The 19,883-nt window shown below is 44.9% G+C and overlaps 1 protein-coding gene across 1 annotated transcript in view; it reads right to left on the bottom strand.

Moving 5' to 3' along the window:
* Positions 1-10,757: 10,757 nt before the first annotated feature.
* DMTN (dematin actin binding protein) overlaps positions 10,758-19,883 on the bottom strand; it is a 474,403-nt gene continuing 465,277 nt past the window's right edge. Inside the window, exon 16 of the mRNA XM_069617734.1 lies at positions 10,758-19,594. Within this exon, the coding sequence (XP_069473835.1) occupies positions 19,481-19,594 (114 nt within the window). The 3' untranslated portion in view covers positions 10,758-19,480. The remainder of the gene's footprint in view (positions 19,595-19,883) is intronic.

Here is a 19,883-nt window from a genome sequence, read left to right as displayed (position 1 = left end):
ATAGAGCGGATGGGAACATATTTAGTCGATAAATGGAGTGATTTAACGGACACAAATGCCCCGCATGATTTGAGGGATTTGAATGTCCTTGCTCGCTCAAGGGACACTGCAGAGAAAGTACATGAGCATGTTGAGAAGGTATTTGAGTTTAGAAGGGAGCTAGATCGATTACAGAATGATAAAATGGATGCTAATGGACGGGAAGCTTCATATGTGCAGAAATTATTTCTTCCTTCATTTAAATCAATGAGCGAAGAAATGCGTATTTGTACGGGAGACGCTCTTAGATGGATTTCGGATGTTTCGATTTCTCCCATTAAAGTGCATGACACATTTAGTCAGTATGCTCCGGCTATGCAAAGGAAAGTGTTACAGGTGATGGTAGAGAATCTACAAGATGAGTTTATGAAGAAAATGTTTGTTGTCCCACAGATTTAATGGTCATTTATAAGAGAGCAATTTCGCCCGATACTGCTTTAACTACTTTGTCACTTGAGTTAGCCTTGTTGCTTAACAAACATTCAGATTTGCTTACTTTATAATTGCCGATGAGAGTAGGTTCCTCCGACATTTGTCCCCAAATTAGAAATTCCAGCTGATGCCGCAGCGAGTACACCAGCTACTACTATTGCAGCACATTATGTCTCACAATTTGTACATGTCCCATTTTCTAGACAGCAAGTGAATACCATTAGACAAACAATTCCAGATATTAGGAAGAATCCAACAGGATTTTATAAAGAAATTGAATCTGTCTTGCATTTGTCAGTTTTCACACTGGGTTCATAGATTTAGTGTTCCCTGTGATCCTACCTGCTGATTTGTGGAAACAGATTAGAACTTTAGACGACCAGGCAGGAATGGGTGATACAGGGGTTAACTTAGTACGGATAGATGGGGAAAGGAATGCTGGTGAGAAACCGAAACTGGTGATACTGATGTTGCCAGACAGAATAGTAGCTAAATTGAAAACTCTGGTTCCTGAGAGAAGAATAGTTTGGGACAAGCTTACAGCTTGCATCCAAGGGAAGTCTGAAGGTGCTACTGAATTTTTTAATCGATTCAAACAAGTTTTTTCAGATTTCAGTGGTCAGGACTTAAGTAAGAGTCAGGGAAAAGGCTGTTTGAAGACAAGTTTGTGCATGGATTGTTGCCTGAAATCCAATCACAAATTATGACTTCCAAAAGCGCTTGGCAAGCGAAATCGCAGTCTGGAGTATTACATATGGCTCAGTACTATGAGAATAGGGTTAATACTGAAAAGGAGAAGGTAGAAAAGAAGAAGGGAGACTTGAAAACAAAAGTATTGTTGCAGCAAATAGAGGAGCCAGAGTTGGGAATACTCAGTTTAGAGGTCAATTTACACCACAGAGTAATACGCAACTGTGTCCTGTACACATGAACCAATGTGCATATTGTAGAAAGGAAGGTAATTTGCGAGCACAATGCCCGATCCTTCACCAGTTATCAAATAGCATGTATGGTACCATGGGTAGACGATCCAGAGGCCGTCCTGGTATAGGGGGTACTGGTAGAAGTCAGTTTGCTCAAAATCAACAGACACATTCACAAGATATTCAGAGTATCAATAGTGGGAACATGTTTGATAATCCTTCAACTGTTTATTTTTCTGAGGTTCTTGCACTTGATGATCTGTTGTTCCGTTAGGACAGCCCAAAGCAGAGTCTGGAACCGGTACCTATTCCCATCGATCAGAAAGGGCCCTACATTGAGATGAAGGTGGGGAATAGGGAACATCTATTTTTGATAGATACAGGAGCACAGAAGTGTTCTATTGATCATTCACAGGTTCCAGAATTTCCACTATCAGGTCAGAACAACATTTCTGTAGGGTTATCTATTACGACAGTGGTTAGTCCGGTCTCTCAGCCGGTACCGATTTCACTGGGACCATTTACTTCTTCTTGTCTGTTTCTTTTGACGACAAATTGTGGGGAAAATTTGTTGGGATTGAATTTACTAAAGAAACTGCATGCTGTAATTTACTGTTCTCCGAATGGAGTTTATTTAATGATTTCACCTCAACAAACTTCTGTTTCACAATTCTTGACTAGGCCTTACTGACTGAATTGGATAAGGTTCTGACATGTTTATGGGTGGTTGATGATAATGACGTTGGTATTTTGCAAATTGAACCGGTTAAAATTGTGTTGAAACGAGGTGTTAAACTACCACGTATTCCACAATATAAGATTTCGGTTGATGGTGAACAAGCTTTGAAGAGTATTGTTTCTGATTTTGTACATCAAGGAGTGATTGAGGAAATTGCAGGGAGTGTGTGTAATAGTCCGATCCGACCAGTATATAAGAAAGGGGATAATGCAATTCCTTTTCGTTTCATCATTGATTTAATAAGGTTGTTGCTCCACAATTTCCGATGTACCTGAGGTTACTACGATATTAACAATGATTCCAGCTACGGCTACTCATTTTAGTGTTGTGGATTTAAAGAATGCTTTTTTCAGTATTCCTGTACATGTTGACAGTAGATATTTGTTCGCGTTCACCCTAGGGGGACCCTCGTTTACATTTATTTGTGTGTCACAAGGGTACACTGAGAGTCCAAGCATTTATAGTAGAGCATTGAAAGAACAGCTTGATACACTTGAGTTGTCTTCTACCTGCACATTGTTGCTGTATGTTGATGATCTACTTCGAGCTGCAGATTCCGAAGTTGCTTGCAAGGAGGGCACTGTGTTGCTGCCTATTCATTTATCAGAACATGGCCATAAGGCTTCATTAAAAAAGTTTCAGTATTGTCAACAGGAGGTCGCCTTCTTAGGCTACCTCCTGTAGAAGGAGGGAAGAAGACTGACACCTGAACGGATACAAAGCATCTCTAGCATGTCTGTCCCAAATACACAGAAAGAGGTCAGAGCCTTGATAGGTATGGCTTCATACTGTAGACAGTGGATCCCAAACTTTTCATTAATGATAAAACCAATGTTGGCATTGACAAAGAAGGGCATTTCTTTGACTTTACTGTGGAACATGGATTACCAGAAAGCTTTTGATCTGCTCAAGGCTGTGCTGTGTTCAGCACCGGTTTTGGGCACACCAAATTATGAAAAGGCCTTTGTGTTGTAGGTGCGTAAATGTGATGGATGCGCTTTGGCTGTTTTGACACAGGAACATGGGGGAAAGAATAGACTGTGCAGTTATTTTTCCTCCACGTTAGACCCTATTGCATGCACTTTGCCGAGATGTTTGAGAGCTGTTGCTGCTGCCGCTGCATCTGTAAAACAATGTGAGGGTATGGTTCTGGGTCACTCTTTATCCATGATGGTACCTTACTCTGTAGACGTTCTATTAAAAAGAATGCAGGCGCAACATATCACATCAGCACGACTAACTAGGTACGAGATGATTCTATTTGCACCTAATGGAGAGGCTTCTAAACAGACTCTGAGAAACAATGCCCATTCCTAAATCCACTTGTACTGAAAAAGATACTGGTCACTTATCTAATGATGAATCTGTCCATCGAAGTTCATGGTCCCTGAGGACCCACTGCTTGCTGGTCACAATAGTAATGTGTGTAATAATTATATTTACACTTGGTTTTTGGTACCTGGAAAAGGTGCATCCGCTTGATATTCTGCTACCCACTGAAAAACTCCCAACTGTGTCTCCACTCTTTGTGCATCTGCACACTCTTCCTCCTCAAGACTCCCAACATAGAAAGAGTTACCATAATAATACTCTCTTAATGATTATGAACGCTACCCATGTGATTCTGAACAAAACGAATTGCTGGGGGTGTTCACATTTGCCGCAACATTGGGAAAAGGTATTGGACTGGTATATTCATCATCTTCCTTTAACCACTGCCTGCAATGCCTCACTTAGAGCATTATTCTTTGGTTGATGGAACGATAGTATTACTGGGAATTTTGATGGGACTAATCTTAATGAATTTGAAAAGCGAGTCTTAACACTTTTAGGGTGTTCTCTCTTTGCAAATAGGAGATTAGGTTACAAGTTACTTCTATTAGGCATTTTGATAAACTCTCGAGACCTTTTCAATCATTGATTTCCTTCAAAATGGCTCCCGTAGGCAACCGGGATGCAATGCCTCCTTCTTATACTATCAATCACCGTCCTAACTCTGTTCCTTCCTTTCTGCATACAAAGAGAAGGTTCTCAGCCAATGGGTACATTTGAGGGTTGTACTAGCATTGCAAATCTAACCAGTGATGACAGGTCTTTGTATTTAGGAGACCCTGTTTATTTTGTTTGCGGCAATGAGGCATATCCATGGTTACCCAGAGATTGGCTGGGTATTTGTTACTTAGGTATATTGTTGCCAGGAGTATATGTTGCTACCACCTTTGAAATCTGTAAGGCTCGTCCCAGGCTGAATGAGAATATTGATACACCTTCACAAATCTTGGATGACGTAGCAAAATCATTTGTGCCATTCTGGGGACAGATAATTAATTCTGAGGATATCAGAAGACTAGCAAGGGTACTGGAAAAGACCATCAATAGGAGCACCAATATTTTGTACAACATGATGCTAGAGCAAAAGGCAATTAATTTAGTAGCACTCAAAATAGGATGGCGTTAGACATCATTCTAGCTGAGCCTGGTGGGGTATGCAAAATGGTGAGATCTGCATGTTGTGTTTTTGTACCCGACTCCTCCCCTACTATATTCAAGGCAATTCAAAATCTACATACCTTGAATACTGAAGTACATGTCCCAGAGGGAAACTGGAATCTTAGTGCTTGGTTCTGGGACTTGTTGCGATCATGGGGTTGGAAAATCTTTGCAGTCCTTATGATAATTCTTGGTATTATCCTGTTTTGTTGTTGCTGTATACAATGTCTCTCTGTCATATGTTCTAAGATAGGAGGATGTTGTGCACAAACAATAGGTACACTAGGACCTGAGATACATGAGCCTGAGAAAGCTACTAATGCCTTAGTAATGCAGGATATTACCATCAAAGAGCTAATGGCGATTGATGTTTTTGAAGAATGTGATTCAGGATGTACAGACATTGATGCATGGGTTTTTGAATAAAATGAATGTTTGAGTAATGCTCTTGGCTTAGGCCAAAAGGAGGGTTTGTTAAACCATATTCACATAATACCGTCTGATTATGAACATTGGACTAAGCGAATTCACATTGTACAGAAAACCGCGTCTAAAATGCCCTGAATAGAATTGACTAAAGCCACCATTTTAGAAACGTCTGCCATTTTGATTAGTGCTTGTTTTCTGTCTCAAACTGGACTATTTGTTTTCCAGCCTCAGCAGAGCTAAACGAACGTAGGTCTATTTCAACATGCTGAAGCTGCCTAAAGCAGAATGTTTGTTCTGTGCAGAGAAACATTGTAGCCAAAATGAACTGCAATTTAAGTGTTGTCTGCACCCACAGTTTCATCCACATTCAAACAACAGAACAGAATGCAAGGTAACTAAAATTGTGTGCTTTGGCAGAAACCTTTTGTGTTAATCTCTTGACACTGGACTTACTTTAAGCTCAAGAACAAAGAAAGGTCTACATGGCCGAACAGAACAAAGTTTATCATCATTGTATCTCTTTGTATAAAGAAATCTGTCTTAAACCTCAAAACAACATTGCTATATTTGACATGTGAAGTGGGTATGAACAATGTAGCAGGGCTGGGGAAGAAAGTATAAAAACTCTGAGCTTTGTAATGTCCAGCACTCACTCCCCTCACGGTGTCTACTGGTACAAACTGCGAGGTGTTGGGAGCCCAGATAGCTATCTGATTTTGCCTTTGAATCTGTACAGAAATAAAGATACTTGTATCTTTGAACCCGTGATTGGCGTATTTCATTTTGTGGTACTAAGCTTCTATATTTCTTTGGTCTTTCAGTGGTATGGAAAGGATGTGATGGAATTTAATGGGCATTCAAGTTAAACGCAGCAGCATAGAGGAGTGTGCAGCTTCACAAATGTGACCAGCCCTGGGAAGAGGCCAGACCCATATAATACCTGGTTACGGAAAGAGATGAGTAACATCAGCGCTGAGACCCAGGGCTTTGAAAGGGGGCTGTTAAAGGACCTGGAGGCCCTTGAGAGAGGAAATGTCACCCCTTTTTAGTTTGGGCAATTAGGTGGCAGAGCCACTTATAACCGGAAACGATTGCATTTGAGGACAGTTCGGGGGAAATGGCATATGAGGGGTGACACAAAGCTTGATGGTGTTGTTTGGTTATTTGCCCACCCATTGACTGCACATGGCCCTGCTAATCCCTATGGTCATTCACACCCAGTTCTTGTGCCTCGCAGCCCAAAACACCTCCTTGTGGGATCTCTTTCAGCTCATTTTAGCCAAGCCTTACCATCAAACTTTGCCCACAAAGTGCCTGCCAGTGTTTTTCTTAAAGCAGTCTTTTGAGAGTAAATGACTGAATTGGAGTTGTAAACCTTCTACCGGTGTAATAAAAATGTCCAAGCCAGGCCTGCCTTCAGCCACTCGATTCATAAGCTCTATGCATGTCCTACACTGAAGTCCTATTAAAACAATCATTGGCAAAGCTAACAGGTTTGGCTTGGGCATTAGTACTAGGCATTTGCAAGGCACTGCCATTAGATGGCCAGGTACTCGCAGCGTTTTGCACATGCTTCCATCAATGGCCAGTTAATACCATTACGGTGGTGGCTGACAAGTGCCTTTCCCATGCCTACACAAAAGTCTGAACTGTTGGCATGGCCACTGCTTATTCAATTTGAGCAATGTAAAACAGAAGACAATTCACACACTCCAAATATTCCCCAAATAACACTGGTTATAAAACTGGCATATAAGGAGGGGCTGTTGTACTCCAAAATAGATCCGATTTTATGGATGTGTGCACAAGAGAACTTAATGAAAATTCCAGCTACTTGCTTATTAGCACTGATCCACTTAAGAACTCTCAACCATGATTAAACTTCGCTTACAACAGGAAATTAATTGAGTGTGGCTTTCTAATCAGGAGAATGCATTCCTTACACACTTGCCTTCCAGAACAGCTATTTTTCGACTCTTACAAAAATCTGCAAGAATCATGTTAACCCTCCAGGGAGACCCATTTTTCCTGGGACGGGATCCTCCCTAAAACAACAGATACCGAAATTGAGGTCCTCTGTGAACGATGCAACATATATTACAAATATGGTGGAAGATACTCCTTTTGATGGATTAAAAATGTACTAATGTGTTCTACCACCTTGGAACGTCTCATGTGCTTGATGGAATTACCAATAATGATCTCCAAATAACCAGACTATGGCAAAGTACTACTTCATTGTCAGCTCACATAAAGTAGGGAAATTTGGCTAACAACAAACTGTAATCCACGCACTCACAGCTAGCTTTCGATTATACAGAGGCTTTATACCTCGATATGTGTAATTTATGACTTCATCCTACATGGCAAACTGTAAAACCTATTGAAGGGCGGGATTGGTTAAGGGAACATATGCACCTATATACCATATAAGTATTAGTAATATCACTGGATGCTCCTTATCTATTAGGCACGCCTTGAACCACCTCTAAATACGTACAATGCCGATTATAGCAGAATAACAGCAGCGGATTGGCCTGTGCAACATTGTATAGCACATTGTTGCATAGACCCTATGATTGGCTGGCATTCTCTCTGGATCTTGAACTTTTGGCTCGTTAGCAGCACATAAGCAAACCGAAACTCAGGTGCAGAGAGCAAGGTCACACTACTACCCACTTGCCTAATTAGTCCATCGTCTCTCATCAGTCAGGCCCTAAGCCAAGGCTTCTCCTTTGTCATTGACCTTGCAGTCTGTTCTCTGCTCTGGGATATTCAAGGGAGTGTATGTACAACATGATCTTTGTCTAGAGCTCAATGAATAGCCCTTGTTTTCGACTTCTGAATCTCGTGACAGGACACCATGATTTTGTCCATTTCAACCTTTTATTTAATGCTATTTAATTCCATTAAGCTGGGTGTTATTACTTCTCTTGACCTCTGGAGGCTTTGTTGCTCTACCTCACATACTCGTTTTGCATCCTTGACTGTGCAGTACGTGGCACTTGCAGACGTGTTCTTCCTTGCCTAATCTAAAAGAAATATGTCTTATGTACATGGCGTATCCTCTTGACTCCCTTTGTGCCTTGCAATTATTCCTTGATGTGGCATCCTTGATCCCAGGCCAATAGATGGTTCTTTATTCCTCACTCAAAGCTGTTTTTCCACTGTCTCCTGGCTCTGCAGCTCAAGTCTGTCTCTGAGGTAGCTTGACTGGTTTCAACACGACTCAGTGTCCATTTTTTTCTCATGGCTGCTTCAGTTACATTATATTTTTTTCTGCAGCAAGCCTCTACATGTCTCATCTACCTTGCATTTCTGCGTATGGGCATTCACTTCATCTCTACTTGATAATTTCTTTGGTGCACATCATTTCTTCATATTCATTTACATGTTTCTCTTGTTACTTCAGTTGTATCTCCGTTCTTTAGGTATTTGCATATTGTTTCTGTGGGTCTTTTTGTTTTTCCTTCATGATGTCACTCGGCCCTCATCCGATATCACCTATAGCTTTTTGATGTTCAATGGTGTGTGCAGACATCCTTCCACCCTTTCAGTGTGAGGGCACATTTGATAGGGTTTGTCTGAGTGCATATCATCTCTCATACACACGATGTGGTATTGAGGCAATATCTGGTATCCTACACAGGGCTCTTCTCCTGCTGTTCCAATATGATGGTGGAGGTGAGGGGGCAGGAGCTAGGGATGACGTGCCATCTGCTACTCTACCTTCCTCCCTCTGGTCGAGTCCTTGACCACTTCCTACTTTTCTATCTTCTTCATCTTCTCTTCATACTTTGGTTTCTTCAGAATCCCTACTTTTGCCGCCCGCCTCGGGTTACCTGCACAGGAGACCTTGTCCTCAGTAATTCTAGGTGCCAATGAGTATCAAGAAACACAGGAGCACAGGAGACCATGTCCTCAGTGATGTTGGGTGCCAATGAGTGTGAAGAAACACAGGAGCACAGGAGACCTTGTCCTCAGTAATTATGGGTGCCAATGAGTGTCAAGAAACACAGGAGCTCAGGAGACCTTGTCCTCAGTGATTCTGGGTGTCAACGTATGTCAAGAAACACAGGGGAAAGTTGGACCTTGTCCTCAGTGATTCTGGGTGCCAATGAGTGTCAAAGAACACAGAAGAACAAGGGACCATGTCCACAGTGATTCTGTTTGCCAATGAGTGTCAAAGAACACAGGAGAACAGGGGACCATGTCCGCAATAATTCTAGATGCCAATGAGTATAAAAAAACACAGGAGCATAGGGGACCTTGTCCTCAGTAATTCCGAGTGCCAATGAGTGTCAAGAAACACAGGAGCACAGGAGACCTTGTCCTCAGTGATTATGGGTGCCAATGAGTGTCATGAAACACAGGAGTACAGGAGACTGTGTCCTCATTGATTCTGGATGCTAATGCATGTCAATAAATAGAGCAGCAAGTGCAGCCTTGTCCTCAGTGATTCTGGATGTGAACGCTTGTCAAGAAACACAGGAGCAAGTGGGACCTTGTCCTCAGTCATTCTGTGTGCCAATTAGTGTCAAAGACCACAGGAGAATAGGTAACCATGTCCGCAGTGGTTGTTGATGCCAAAGAGTGTCTAGAAAGACAGATGAACAAGGCACCATGTCTACACTGATTCTGGATGCCAATGAATCTAAAAAACAAAGGAGAACAAGGGACCTTGTCTGCAGTGATTCTGGATGCCAACACGTGTCAAAGAACACAGGCGAACAGGGCACCAAGTCCTCAGTGATTCTGGATGCCAATGAGTGTCTAGAAAGACAAGAGAACAAGGCACAATCTTTGCAGTGATTCAACGTGTGCCATCAAACACAGGAGAGCAGGGGACTGTGTCTGCAGCTATTCATGGTGCAAATGAGTGTGCAGAAAGACGAGAGAACAAGGCACCATGCCCACATAGGGGGCCTTGTCCGCAGTGATCCTGCATGCCAATGAGTGTCAGGAAACAGAGGAGAACAGGGGACCATGTCCTCAGTGATTCTGGATGCCAATGAGTCTCAAGAAAGATAGGAGAACAAGGCACCATTGTCGCAGTGATTCAGTGCATGTCAACAAACACAGGAGAACAGGGGACTGTGTCTGCAGTGATTATGGGTGCCAATGAGTGTCAAGAAAGGCAGGGAACAAAGCACCATGCCCACAGTGATTCTGGTTGCCAATGAGTGTCCAGAAAGACAGGAGAACAATGTACCATGTTTACAGTGATTGTGATTGCCCATGAGTATCAAAAAACATATAGGAGAACAGGGGACCTTGTCCGCAGTGATTCTTGGTACCCATGAGTGTCAAGAAACAGAGGAGAACAGGGGACCATGTCCACAGTAATTCTGGAAGCCAATGAGTGTCCAGAAAGACAGAACAAGGACCCGTTTTCGCAGTGATTCTGGATGCCACTGAGTATCAAAAAACACAGGCGAACAGGTGACCATCTCCTCAGTGATTCTGGGTGCCAATGAGTGTTAAGAAAGATAGCAGAACAAGGCACAATATCTGCAGTGATTCTGGATGTCAATCCGTGTCAACAAACACAAGAGACCAGTGCACTGTGTCTGCAGTGGTTCTGGGTGCCAATGAGTATAAAAAAACACAGGAGAACAAGGCACCATGTCTGCAGTGATTCTGGATGCCAATGAGTGTCAACAAACAGAGCAGTAGTTCAAGACAGATCCAGCACACAGGTCTGATAATGTCAGGTCACCTTTAATAAGAAGCAAAAATCACTTCCACGCAAATTCTTCAACATCAGCGAGAAAACAAAACAGAGAAACCCAGGGGAAGGGCCCACGACCCTCCCCCGGGATCTTAAAACGATTTGTACACGTCTTTTTAATAATAAGCTGTGAAAGGCAACTTTGGACTAGTGAATAACTTGAATAAATTACATTCTGTACATCTGGGTGCGGCCTGCTGGCGGGGCGACAGGGGATGGAGAGGGGTGCACGGCAGCATGAAAGGAACCCCCCAAACCTCAAATGGCTCATCTGGGGTTCTCATGTCTGAGCCCTGTTTCCATGACCGTTTACCAAAAGGAGAACCTGGGGGCTTATCCAAGAGGGGGATCTAAACCCTTATATGTCTGAATATTAAACACAATAAAGTATCCGGGGGCTACGCTGCCAATTCGAGGGCTCCAGGATAATCACTCCGTTAATCTTATTTTGTCCGTTTACCCCTGCTAAATCAGTTTCATTGTTACATGTTGACGTCATCTGGAATAAAAGGGACGTGGCTTTTAATTGGGGGAGATACGGCCTGTGTTTACACATCCTGCAACGGAAATCATCTGTATTTTGTTGTGACGCAGACGATGGCTGGACCAGGCCGGTGTAAGGGCACATCCTAAAGTAGAGTGACCAGGAGACTTCATGTGACTACGGGCACCATTCTCCCAAAGGGTTTCCCTTTATTGACCTAGTGCATTCTGGGAATGCTAGTGTTCGTTGACGTTAATTGGACTTCACTACTGTATGTATCGCATTGGTTTATCTCAGCAGACGCAGCCCCAGGACTCGAATCAAGATGTCCGCCCACGAGAGTCGTCAGGTAGAGTGCTGCCGGTGTGCTGGCCAGTCCGCTGGCCAGTCCCTGTGCCATACAAAGGGCAGTGATGAGGGTGGAGGCGGCATCGGGGCTTGAAATGCCGACTATGTCGAGGGCGTGCATAGGAATTCCGCCAGCACCGCTCGTGAAGGGATTCGTACGTTTGCGTCACTAATGAGGACGCAATGAGTAGCGTTACTGGGCAGTTCTGTTGATCTTCTCAGATAAGCGGGAAAGAATGCGCTCCTCTCGAGCCTCCCCCATAGGAGATGGGTGCGCGGGCGTGCGCGTGCCTGTGTGAGCGCCCTTGTGCTGGCTGGCTGCTTGTTTTTTTTTTGCATGTGCATTTTCGTGCATGTTTGTGTCTTAGTCTACAAGTGAACTGTACTTCCACGTCCCTGGAGGCTTTAAGCCAATTGTTTTCACACTGTGGGGCTACCCCCCCTGGAAGGAGGGGGTCTGAAGGATGGCCAAATGTTGCGGGGCGGGGCGGGGCTGGGATGGTCCGCAGGCGTCTTCAAAAGGGAGTACAGTGACGGCTTTCACTAGAAAATATAAACAGATATGGCATCTTGGGTGCTCGGCAATGCTATTTTTGCTTATAGGAGGGGGGGGGACTCAACAACAATATTTTCATTGGTGGTGCTCAGCATAACAACATTTGAATACCACTGCTTTAAGCACTGTGTTTACCCTAGGACGGCGCCAGGTCCTTTCAACCATTTCAAATCAAAGGGGCCTCGAGCCTCAGGGGTCTCCCCAAGCAACTGTTCCCATATTACCAGTCACATAGTCTTATAAACCAGCAATGATGCCTTTCTATATTATTTTTGTTCTGGGGTTTTAAATGTGCGCTTTACAGCACTCACGTTACAAGCTTAATTTTCTGGAGCCAGTCATGCAGTCACTTGGAAGTGACGACCTGGAAAATAGCCCAATATCTTATAATGTCAGCAATGCATAAAATGTTCACTCCTTTTAAACCTTGAAAGATGTACTTTAATATTTCCCGCGGCATGCAATATTAACAAGGGATTTTACACAGCCCATGCTCTGGCCTTCAAGTGGTCTTGTGAAATTTCTCGCCCCATATCTTACACCCACAGCAAAAGCACAGACACGCAGCTTAAAGCAATCCAAGCGTTCTAAAAGAAAATGAAGGTTGGGGCGACGTATCCGAGCACTGAAGACGACAAGGTGATCACCAGTGGGAATTTAGTGTTTCAGCTCCCTGCGGGCTGGCCGTCTCGTGATAATCGGCAGCTATTAACGCCCGGCTGTATTTGTCTCCATTATAATGTATGTACCACAAGGCCGTTTTCTGCTCTAAGCAAGGAGGCCACCTAACCATCATGTTGAAATGGGACCCCACACTTCTTACAATGGCCTTGCTAGAAACCAAGGGGCTCTCCGCCAATCAGAAGAAAATAATAAAAGGGCTCCACTGCTCTTGCCCCCACCACAACCAGCAAAGCTCCATCACCAACGAAGGAGACTAACTGGGACTAACCGACCCTTGTCCAACCATCAGATGGACGAGCCATCTTCACCTCGCCAGCAGCCAGGAACTGGCTGACCAATGGCCGCCTTCGTCATTGGATCCTTCTGGAAGGACAACCTTCAGCATTTGGGTGTCTTTTTTGGATCACTGCCCCACCATTCATCATACCGCGCACACACAGTATGCGGTATGCATCTTTTAGAAACGCCTTCCCACTGCACTAAACGCTTAGATGCTAAAGCAGGAGGGAGTCTGACCAAAGGCTGGAGACTTTGGCCCAGGCAAGATTGTTTATGCGGGATCAAGGGTAAGGGTGCCCCTCTTTCCACCTGCTGCAAAAGGCACAATCTAGGGATCAAACCATGAGGAAAAGTGGAGGTGGGCCTTCATTATGGTCTGGCAGCCATTGTGGTTTGGGTCAATGGATCAATGGCCACCATTTGCACAGCCAAGGAGTGACGTTGTCATGGAAGAGAAGAGGAGCCATGTTTATCGGGTATCTGAGGTCACGAGGTGTGTGCGATGGAGGAAGGTAGGTACGTAGGTGATTTCAATAGTGCAAACCTAGCTAGAAAGCAACATAGTGCTGTACAAGTAGAAGTTTCGGTCATAGTAGATTGGGGATAAGGGGGGGAAGGGAGTTTGTCACCTGTACTCACTCAATATTGGTCGGTGAAATGTTCTTTGATGGCCGGGTCCTGTGAGAGACTTGTACAGTGCCATGGGATGTTCCAGTGAGAGACAACCAGTCAGGACTCTCAAAACCTGATTGTGCCACGTCTGCGCTAGTCATCCATTTTCAATTCCAAACAGGCAGACACTCACACCATTTACTATCAATCATGAGACAATCATCATTATGTCCTTCCAAAACAACATAGCTACCAATCAAGGCAAAGCTAGCTGTGGCTCATTGATACAGACACAGCCTAACACCTCTCACTATCAATTGTGCTATTCACAAGCCTTTCTCTGTTGATAGTGCCAGATCTACCCAGTTTACTATGTAGGAGTACAGTCTCCTCTTTCACCATCAAAAGGTAGCCCGTGTGTTCACTACCAATAGTACTTCACTAACTCCTTCTACTGTTATTAATGACCCGATGACCCAGTGCACAATCATAGCTATAAACCAACTCTTCCCACAACCAGTAGTTAGCACCGCCTTTCCATATCACCAGTGACAAGCCGATCCCTTCACTATCAACATGGACACATTCACACTGTTCAGCCATTAGTTATGAACCTGCCTTTCACTGCCATTTGGTAGGACACCAACCCCTTTTATTATCAATAGGGCCCAACCTACCCACCTGCCCTTATAGCTGTAAAAAAATGCAGATCCCCGGAATATGTTTCTTGACTGCACCGCTGTTTTACTTAAGCTACTTGCATGAGAAAGTACATTCCATTTGAGCCAAGTTGCACATTCCACAACACGAAGAAAGTTATGGTGGGTTTAAAAAGGTTTGAAAAAACCCCTTTCACCTGAAATGTAAAGCAGGAAAGTCCATTTGAGCCACGTCACACATCCCACAATGCCACTTAGTAGCCATCGCTGAAAGTTCACCTCCAGTTCTGAGCCACAACAGCAAGGCATTGTGGGTATGAAAATTAGCCCAAATCAAACCTTTTCTCCAGGAAATTGTCTTTTCTCTAAGAGGGCAGTGCTTCTTTATCCATAGCTTCATCAACCCAAGATGGACCTTTTGCAAGGCTGTCTGGACAACTACATCCCTGGTTTCACCCTTATTAGGGATCCTCAGAGCAGTGTAGTCCTGACAGCCTTGTGGTTGGTGCATTTGGCCATGTTTTCACAACAGCAAGAAAGTGATGGTGTGACTTGGCTCCAATGGACTTTCCTACTTTCACATTTCAGGTGAAAGTTTTTTTCCAAGCCTTTTTAAACCCACCATAACTTTCTTGGTGTTGTGGCAACATGGCCAAAGTTATGCCAAGCATAAATGCATCTCTTTATTATAGCCTGCAATATGGAATGTGTAGTGTGCTATATGTTGCTGCCTTCTCATTCAATACAGTGCAACAGCACCCAGAACTGCAACCAATTAGGTTTCTCAGAAGGTGGGCTGAAACTACCCATCTAAGCCTGCGTTCCCAGCTACCTGATGGCTGCTTCCCCCGCCCTGCCCTCTTCCCTCCAAACTACCTTCCCTTCTTCTTTGAATCCCCCCCATTACCTGATTTCTATGGCAGTGGAACCCCTAGCTGCTGCTGCCTCCACCCATTATCCGTGCTGGCCGTCATGGAAATGAATATGGGGCTGCGTATGGCGGCCCATCTTCCAGCTCTGTGGCGGCCATCTTGCTAAAGTATTTTGTTTGAATGAACGGGACACTGCAAGGCGTCCCGTTCATTCAAACAATATACAATTCTCTCAGCACCCTGGGTTACCAGATTAGCAACCTAGGGTGCTAATAGCAGTCATACCATCTCCGGTGTGCCGGATCATGGGTTATCGGTTGGGGACCCTCGCTAAAATCCCTTGTTACACTCAGGCCTTCAACTCAGCCCATGGGTTGATAACACCCGACCCGGCCTGCCGGATCGGGCATGAATGCTTGAAAGCTCCACAGTGCAATCCTCCGTGTCTGATGCACTAGCAAGCTATTGTTCGTCCCGTCTCCATGGAGATGGTTGTTGGCCATTGTGTCAACTGAAGGTAACAGCAAGTAATCAGACCGGTTAGAACCAAAACCCCTGGAGGGGATATGACCATGGGAGTGGGAGTGGTGACTTTCCATTGACGATTCCTGTTCATCATTTTGGATAGCCAGGAACTAAAGGTTCAGTTTTGGAGTGCCACTGGACAACTCACTTAATGGTTACTAGTTCTAACTCTGCTGATGAAGTTGAGTGGCCACCAGAGCGGAGGGCATTCACGATTGGCTAATGTGGTGGGCCAGAAATCTCCTTAAACACACAGCTGTTAGTCCCCATGGACTAGCAAATTGATGTGTCACTCTTGGAAAACCTACAGAGAAAATTCCTTTCAAAGGTGTTTGCAGGCGACCCTGCCTCCCTGCCAGGAAGAGGCTACTCTGCTTGTTGTCCCTGCTGGGGAGAAGGCCAGTTTCAATGCTTTGGGAAACCAGTTTCCAGACTGATTTCAAGGCTACGGAGGGATCTTTCCACTAGTGTGGAGACTGCTGCCTGGCTCGGTGTTTGAGCTCGGAATTGCAGCCATCTCATAGAGCTTGCCACTGTTGCGCCCAGTCAGTCCCAGAGAGCGAGGCATTGAGGAGTCAGACAGACCACTCAAAGGACATGATTCACAGAGCATTTTCCTATGGAATTTAGCCATTATGAAACACTTCTGTGAATCAGGCCCAAAGGGTCACGGGGGGAGACCAACAGACCTGTTCCCTGCAGAATACAGTGCGATTTGGTCATTGGCACCACCGTGGTGACGTCAGGAATGTGTTACCCGAGGCTCCGTTATGTGGCGACAGGGCTAAAGACACTAAGTACAGAGAACCAACCACTTACTATTAAGACATTTCGGGGCAAAATCCTGTATCATTTTTTAAATTGAAGTGCATTTTGTTCCTAATGATTGGAATACCTGAAAAAGATAGCTTCACCACCCAGGAAGTGAAAGCACCCCAGGGAAAGCCTTTGAAGCCAGTCAGACTTCTGCTGGCTGACTTCTCACTAACCCGTCTGCCCCGTTGATGAGCGTGGTCCACTGAGGCCCTCTCGTGGACACCTGATAAACTGCTGGCGATTTTTGTTCAATTTCCACAATTTTATTTTTACTTTCTACTGAACTAGTTGTGGGAGGCTTTAATCGCAAATGACCTGCTTTTGATAGCTGTGATTTTTATTTAGATTATACAAGTATGATTAATGTTAACTTTATTCTGATTTCCATCATCTCATAGCTGCCAAGTCGCCTCGTGTCATGCTTGACATCATAAGCCGGTCCTGGGTTTTCCTGTAGTGGGCACAGCAGAACTAGGCGGCATTGTGCTTGCCCTGCAAAATCAATACAGTGCCATGAGGCGTGGAAGATTGCCTCGGCCCACTGAGGGGTTACTACGACTAGTAGCCCCCATATGGCACACTTGATCTGTTGCCTGCATCTGTGAGCACACACGTAGCTTGACCCAGTGTCACTCACCAGGGCTGTCGCACACACAGTCCCTAACCCAGGACTAAGACCACGCAAGTCATGTGGTAACAGGCACAGTATAAAGGACTACACAATTACAGTACGATGGAGACATCTAGCTACACAAAACAATGTGCCTAATTCAGGGTGCCACCCTTGCACTATTTATGATTGTGCACCTACCTCGTTCAGTGTGAATAAGGATGCAACCATCTTTTTCTATAAATTATGATACATTCACTAGCAATAGTGATAGTCACTGCTTTCACTATTAATAGTGACATGCTCCTCCCTTTCACTATTCATCGTAGACTAAGCCATTTCATCTACGTTACACATGCCACAGCATCACCTGGTAGCCATTGCTGGCTGTTTGAACCTTTTGCTCCAGTAAATGTTGAAAATGACAATTATTGTAGCAAAAGACTTGTGTTCGATCTCATTTGCATACCCACAATGCATTGATCATGTTGCTCTTTACTGGAGGTGAACTTCTAGCGATGGCTACTGGGTGGCGCCGTGACAAGTGTGACTTTGCTGAAATGGCTTATTCTACTTTCACATTTCAAGTGGAAGGTTTTTTTGTAAGCCTTGATAAACCCACCATAACTTTGCTGGTGACTATTAATAGGGGCACAGACACTCTCTCACTACGTTTAAGTTTGAATAGGGACGCCGCTACCCTTTATGTTACCAACGGTGACACAGACCCCAGCTCTGCAGTAAATTACGCCCTCTCTAAATTCACTAGTGATGTTATACCTCCTAGCTGGGGGGGGCAAGGGGCGTGTGGCCACTCCCTGTGCTGTCACCAGCAATGCCGCCCTGTATGTACACTATCAGCACCGACGCAAGCTGGTTTAGTGGAATCCACGTTCTCCTATTACCACTAGTAACTCAGTGTTTGCTGGAATATATTTAATAAGTGCTCTGTATCAGCTGTGATCCTTTGACCCCTTATAAATACTAATGTTATGTTATGTTATTTCATTTATTAAGCGCCAAAGCCCGAGGGCATCCAGGCGCTATACAGATAGGACACACGCCAAGTATGGAAGTTTTCATTTCATAATGATGCAACTAGCCCAAATAATTAGTGAATCAGTGCTCTCGCAGAATGACTATTATCACTACTGGGAATATGTTTATATTTCCACCAGAGAGACACGTTTCTTCTATTTGCATTAGTGATCCAGTGCTCAAGTATCGCATATAATAATGGCACTCTCCCTAAAAATCAGTAGTGAACCAGCCGTCTATGCTTACTATGGTACAATGCTGCCCTCTCGTGGCGGGGCACACTGAGCCGCCCACTATACTCAAAGATATGTTTGCTGAATATTGTAACTAAAATGGAGCTTGCAGTGTAAGCGACACGGACTCTGAAGGACCTTTACTCCGCTTCGCTGCAAGAGAATGAGGGCACCCTGCCACCCTACACCAGAGCCCATGTAGTACTGGGGGCACAGCGTTATTGAGGAAGAGGGAATGCATGGTGGCATAACACAATATGAAGGGGACCCCCTGCACAGTGTAATGAGGGGCTCCTGACTGTCCTGCCACCTGAAGACACACAAAGGTCTAGCCCTATCAGAGGACCCAGGAACAGTGGGGGCCACTTACCCCGCAGGGGCTGAAAGCGCATGTCGTGGCTCAGGGCGCCTTCTACCCCTTTGCTAGACTTTTTCTGGGGGTCGGTGTGCGGGTGGATGGGTAGGGGTAGCGAAATATGCATCCTCTTTGGGTCTCTCAAAATGGCTAGCCTGAGGCTGGCCCAATCAAAGATGGAGGGCTGTTGTCACACACCCTTCCTTCAGGGAAGATGGCGATGCCACACACTCCTCCTTCAAGGCTCTCCCTCAAAAGAAAAGGCCTCCTTCATAAATACTTAACATGCGTTATGCTTTTTTCCCCAAAGTAGAGTTAGGAAATGCTCAATGGAAATGTATTTGGGGGTGACAGGGTAAACTATGAAAGAGGGATCCCTGGCCAGCTCTGCTGTTCGTGGGCAATAAACAAGGGAGTTCTATACAGAAGGCGGTACGAGAGCGTCAGGGGACCCGGGAGTCCGAGAACCTCTCTGCGCACTCCCGCTCTCAGCGCCCGCCCTGTCGTAAGGGCCCCAGGGGCTGCCAGGCGCCTTCCTTTGCCATTTGTTTTACTCGTGCCACAGCAGAGACACGTGCGCCTTGCAGTGCCTTCGAGAAGCCACTGGTTGCCCTCCTCATCCTCAGTTAGAAGAGGAAGGCTTTCTTCTTCATGTCGTTCCTCTTCCAAAGGGCCAGCTTGCTAAACTGATCCAGGGTGGTGTCGAAAATCCGCTGGAAGTCCTCCGGGGACAAATGCCGCTGGAAGAGAGAAGGGTGCAAGGCAGGTTAGCGCACATGGGCCTTGGAGGTGGGTTGCAAATGCATCATACAAGCAAGTAACATAACAGAATACCATATCCACTCCTTCCCTGTATTTATGTATGTCCCCTCCTGGTCTGTTATACCCTCCGTTCTTCTGTTCTCCTTCAGTGCTTTGAGGTGGGCTCAAGGCTGAAGGATCGTTATACAAAAAACAAGAAATTACATAAAGCATGCTCCAAGGCACGGCCCTTGCCGCCAAAAAACCTAGGGTCGTCCCATCTGCGAC

Source organism: Ambystoma mexicanum, chromosome 10 (genome assembly GCF_040938575.1).
Source record: "Ambystoma mexicanum isolate Mex_15411 chromosome 10, UKY_AmexF1_1, whole genome shotgun sequence".
NCBI classification, from domain to species: Eukaryota; Metazoa; Chordata; class Amphibia; order Caudata; family Ambystomatidae; genus Ambystoma; species Ambystoma mexicanum.
The sequence above is the reverse complement of the archived record's forward strand: the minus strand, read 5'-3'. Positions and strand labels throughout refer to the sequence as shown.